The sequence below is a fragment of the Caloenas nicobarica genome, chromosome 14 (genome assembly GCF_036013445.1).
Source record: "Caloenas nicobarica isolate bCalNic1 chromosome 14, bCalNic1.hap1, whole genome shotgun sequence".
NCBI lineage: Eukaryota > Metazoa > Chordata > Aves > Columbiformes > Columbidae > Caloenas > Caloenas nicobarica.
Genome location: NC_088258.1, coordinates 2,113,934 through 2,119,655, shown reverse-complemented (window position 1 = coordinate 2,119,655; position 5,722 = coordinate 2,113,934). Strand labels below are relative to the sequence as shown.

Genomic DNA, 5,722 nt, shown 5'->3' with positions numbered 1-5,722 from the left:
TCCAAGTCTGCAGGTGGTTTTGTCTGACTCCAAATTCCTCCATCTCTCTTCTGGCAAACCAGTATCCATCTCACAATCTCTCTACATCATGCACAAGTCTCTGCACCACCTGTAAGTTTATTTTAAATATAAGAGGCTAAGTGTGAGACTATAGTTCCTTGTACATTTTAATTCTGTTGGTGGTGCTGCCAGTCTCAAGTGTATCAAAGATTTCAATGCTGTTGGGTGAACTTGCTTCAAGATTATCAGGAATCCTTCATATTCCCCAAGTGAAATGATTTGTCTTAGGAATGAAGACTGAGATACCCAGCAGCCCTTCTCTCAGGCAGCCTTAGGGAAATCCTAGCAAGGACTGGCAGCGATATCACCCGTCCCCTCTGGTCCCTGGCACTTTGCTTTCTCCAGAACTGAAAGATTCCTAAATCTTGCTCTGGCATTTCAGCTATTCCCTGCTCAAAACTGTCTTGCTGCTTCCATAGCAAATACCAACACGTCGTATCACTGGTAGAGCAACCAGCCTTGCTTAGCTTTGCTGCTAGTGTAGACAACCCTCTGGTTTCTTCATTCTGCTAATTTTCCCTGTGCTTAAGAGCCCAGAGGACAAGGCTGATGATGGGCCATGGCATAGATGTACTCAGCAACACATTTTGAGTTGAATTCTTCATCCCTGCACTTTTCTAGAGCAAGCTACCAATGCTGCATACCTGGGGCACCCTCCCTCTGTGAGAGCATGAATTATTACTGCTGCTTGAAAAATGATCCGTGAACTAAAATGGGTTTTTCTAATACTGTCACTGGAGAAGAACTTCTATCTAATCAACTGGAGTTGGCAGAGGTGACATAAAGGCCTGCACTAATTACTCCACTTGTCTCAAGAACTGATAAGGAAGTTGATTTATGTCTGGAACAGCCTGATAATTCCGGAAATCATAGATATTGCATGACTTAATTAATCAATGTAAACCTAGTCATGCTGTGACTTTGGATTAAGGGCCATGGTATGATGCAGGCACAGTGACTTTCCTTTTAGTGGCTGATGGACAGAGCCTTGTAGGTCCCTGTACTTGGCCCTACCATACCAAACTATCTTGCATCTGCAATGATTTAAGCATCGAAGATTCAGCTGTGTCTTTTTGCTGCAGTGCCTGGCAGTGCTTGGCGAAGCCATGAAATGGATAGGCAGAAGTGGATTGAACTTGTTTTAATTTCTGAAAATACGGTTTATATTCACATCCATACTTACATTCAGAACCAACAAATATACACAACAGCTTTCCAGGACTTCACAATCATCGTCACTTACATAATAATAAAGTGGTTACATTACATTTTATATGCAGTTTGGTTTAGAATGTGAAAGTGTTATGAATACATTGAATCCTTTCAACAAATGTTTTCTTAGTCTTGTTTTTATTCTTTCCTATTGTGTTTGAAAGAATCCTGAGTACTATGAATCTCTTCTATGGGTCAATGATGGTAAAACAATGTAAATGAACTACACAGCACTCTATAACCATGGCTCATACACAATTTCAAGATCAGTGCTGCGGCCTTTTTTGTACGAAACGCCCTCTTAAGTAATAGTGTTTTTCTTTTAAGAAATCCCCTTGAAGACTTCCAAAGATATTATCTGAGCTGTTTTCTGCTTTGAGCTGATCCCAACAGTGCAAAGCAGCCATGAACTCAGCTTTATAAGGTAGTTAGAACGGGTTTAGTGTTGTTTTGCATCATTAGAGCAGTACAAAGCCAGCAGTGTGTACCAGTAAATCAGTTCCCTAGAGTACAGAAAGTGGTAACACACATCTGACTTGGCTAAAACACCGTAAGAACTTCACACAGCCCAGTATATCCCATAACAATTTTAGCTGGGAAAGGGAGGGGATTGAAGAGAAGTCTATGTACATTTATTTGAGCCTGTGAGTCTCCAGATTTCAGCTTTGCTATGAATTTGTCTCTCCTTTAAGTCCTCAAGTTCTCCAGGTCTACAAGTGCTTTGTGGTACCAAACCATGCCATTAGACCTTGCTGGTCTGCATATGTCCATTGACTTCATTATTTCTCTGGGGTAACATTGATTCCTGCAAGCGGCTGCTGTTCTCTTGCCTGTGTTCAATGGGGTCACCATCCTCTACACCGTTGCCCTTGCGGAGGCAAAGGACTTTCTGAAAACTCTGCTTGAAGTTGTCAGAAAGAAATCCATAAAGAATGGGGTTGGCACAGCTATTTGCATAGGACAGGACCACCACAAAGAAGTACACCCCTACCAACACAGGGTCTTCTGGCAATATAAATATCAAATTGACAATGTTCATCATGTAAAATGGAAGCCAGCAAAACACAAAGACCACCACAATGATCACCACCATCCTGGTCACCTTCCTCTCTGATCTCCTGCGCCTCGTAGACCCAACTCGGATCCCCGAAGACTTGACTTTAATCACGATCAGCAAGTAGCAGAGACAGATCACCAACAAAGGACCAAAAAAACCAAGGACTGATGTGTAAATGATGAACGCTGCTGACCAGATGTTGACAGGCTCTGGCCAGTTCATGTTGCAGGTGTGAAAGTCTTCCTGCACATCCGAAAAGATGATGACTGGAAGCACCACCAAGAACGAGACTGTCCAGACAGTCACACTGATGAGCTTGGCCACCCTGGGACGTCTCCACTTGGTTGATTTAATGGGATGAACTACTGCCAGGTAGCGGTCCATGCTCATCACAGTCAAGCAAAAAATACTAGTGAATTGGTTAATACCATCTACAGTCATAACCAGCCTGCACAAAAAGGAGCCAAAAGGCCAGTAGGAGATGGCGTTCTGGGTGGCCAAGAAGGGCAGGCCCAGCATGAAGAGTACATCGGCAATGGCTAAATTCAAGATGTATATGTTGGTGACAGTTTTCATCTTGGCGTAGCGCAAAACCACATAAATGACCAACGTGTTGCCACTGAGTCCAACCGCACATACGAGGAGGTAACAGATGGGAATCAGGACTTTGTGGATGTATTTGAATGGGGGCTGGTCTGACAGTGTCCCGTTCTCTGTCACGTTTGTCAGCAGGGAGGAATTCACATTGCTGGAACTTGCTTCTGGGCTAAATGTGTTGGAAAAATATAAGGGATCCATAACTTTTACTCCTCAGTTTTTCTTTTAGGGCTAAGAGAGATTAAACTTCATGGGCATCTTGTTCCTAGAAAGAAAAAAAAATGGTGAAGAAGAGAGAAAGAGTAAATTCAAAGTAAACTAAGTTTTACACATGATTTAATTTTCTATCTATAGTCAGAATTTTTGTTTGAATTATGCAGTTAGCACATCTGATGAGATCAAGGCCTGAACAAAGGAATTACACAACGGGAGAGCCCAAGTGCTCATCCCTAGATGGTGGTATCTGTCTCATTTCTGCAAGCTCCAAGCAGTGGGGTCAGGGCTCTGTGTGACTGTGAAGATGGGAGGCTGCACGGCAGTAACGCAACATGCATCCCATGATGAAATGCAAGTGAGAGGAGAGAGGGTTATGGCCACCATATTTCATTGAAGCTTTCCTGTGGAGGAGTCTGAACACCCTGGCAAGTGGATCATTTGGGTCCAAAACCTGCTAGTAATAAGTCCAGTCCTTCCTCTACAGATGAGAAATTCTTGCATATGTCCTGTGCTACTTGGCAAACAAACTTTACCATTTGGCTGTCTCACACTCCTTAACCTGTCATACACGTTTTCTTCTCTTGTGAAATCAAGGAGCAGGGGGGATAATACCCTCTACTTCCCAGCTTGCACAAAAATACACAAATCCAGAACCCACTTTTCCTTCTAGCTTTCTGTCTAAGAACTGGCATGGAAAATGTTCGAAGACAATTTTGAAAGACTCTCACCAAATAGCGCGTACAAATCAGACTGAAATCACAGACATTTTGGCATTGGTGCCAAAAGCTTTGAACTCCGGTTTTGTGCAATTCTGCTGTCATAGAATCATTTAGGTTGGAAAAGACCTGTAAGGTCATCACATCCAACTGTGAACCCAGCACTGCCCAGTCCACCACTAAACCATGTCCCTAAGCACCACATCTACACATCTTTTAAATACAACACCTCCAGGGCTGGTGACTCGGTCACTTCCCTGTCACCAGCAGAAGGTGCCTGGAGGGGCTCAGGGTCTGACTCAGCCCCGTCTCACTCCGGTACAAGCTCCAGGTGCTTTCAGAATCTAGAATCAAAGATAGTTCCCAGCTCTTCGTATTTAAAGCTCCACTGTGATGTTTCACAGGTCTCCGTGTTTACATAGAAACGGTCTCAGTCTGATATATTCAAATGCCACTTACTGCCTGGCACAACCAATTGAGAACCCCCAGGGAACATCAGCAGCTGTGTAGGTGGGGAAACAAAACCCTCCATAACAACTGACAAAACCCTAGGAAAAAAAAGAAAAAAAAAGAAAAAAATCAATGAACTCCAAGACAGAAAGGGCCATGCCTGAGAACACTTCCATTGGGTCAGGCCACGTGCACGCAGATGGGAAGACTCTGCAATGGAAAGGGACAAGCTGTTCCTCTTCCATCTCTCAAGACTATTCTTGTGTTAGTCTTCCTGAATTCCTCTCCTCTCAACCTGAAGTGTGTTTTTGTCTAAGAAACACCTTTCTTTTGCAAGAAATCCAAACTGCGGTGGGTAGCTCCAGGACACAGACAGCTGAACAGATTTGGTGTTAGAATATATTTTATTAGGCAACCTGAAAAGAGTTGAAAATTTCCAGCGCTGTTTCTGTGGCATGCTTGATTCACACAAACATTTTTTCGCTCTTTGTCTGAGGTATTTAGTAGGTGTTTATAAAGCTTTCCACTATTAAAAAGGTGAAGCATCCGCTATAAAAGAGTGAAGATTCGAAACATCAATTTTGCCCAAGATCTCTCCCAAGGCTGGGCAGCGGACTGTGCAGGAGGTGCTCAAGGAAGACGTGCCCAGCAGCTTTGGTTCCCATTGCCTGATGTTTGGCTTTCCATAATAATCTGGGGGCATGAGCCTGGATTAAAAAACACCCAACCCACATTACACCCATAACTTTCAAGCAAAAGCAAAATTCAGTGTCATGTAAGCGTGCAAAAGACTTGTCTCCAAGATGAATGCAAACACTTCCATGAGCTGGTTACTGCGCTTTCTTTTTGGGTGAGAAAAACTGCAGTGGGTGAGAGTAGAAGTCCCTCCAGCTACCCATAGTAATCATAAATATACTGTTCTGATTTGGAAATGTGCAGATGGGAAGTAGGTGTCTCACATGTAACTCCATGACTGGGAGGAGATGTACCAGAGAAATCAGAAATCCAGGGTGGCTGGGATGGTAAAGCTGAGAGAGCTGCCAAAGCTGAGACAAATGCTGGCTGGAAGATGGAGATGAGAAAGGGACAGGTGGGATCTGCAGGTTCTGAACACGCTTCTGCGGTGTTTGGGGTTTAGATATTGCAGCCGTGGACTTGCTGCAAGAGTCATGGTTGTCCCCGACAGCAGGGAGAGGTCAGCTGAGACCATGGTCCTGGCGAATTATATAGGACTACACTTACTGCTGATGTAGGAAAAGGCAACCTCAAGTTCTGGTCAAAGAATAGACCTTTAAATTACGTTCTGGCACTAATTTTAAACTACAAAGTTGTATTAAAACTCAGATTATTTGTAGGGGAACTCTGGGAGAAGCCAAAGCAGCACCACACTCCTCTTGGGCTGCGAGGGTTTGGA

The 5,722-nt window shown here is 43.7% G+C and overlaps 1 protein-coding gene across 1 annotated transcript; it reads right to left on the bottom strand.

Moving 5' to 3' along the window:
* Window positions 1-2,014: 2,014 nt before the first annotated feature.
* Window positions 2,015-3,127, bottom strand: SSTR5 (somatostatin receptor 5). The gene has a single exon (XM_065644922.1). The coding sequence runs from the start codon at window positions 3,125-3,127 to the stop codon at window positions 2,015-2,017; it is 1,113 nt and encodes a 370-aa protein (XP_065500994.1).
* Window positions 3,128-5,722: the final 2,595 nt, after the last annotated feature.

What these genes read in the sequence shown, in the direction of transcription:
- SSTR5 (XM_065644922.1), bottom strand. Translation starts at nt 3,127, where the DNA reads ATGGATCCCTTATATTTTTCCAACACATTTAGCCCAGAAGCAAGTTCC.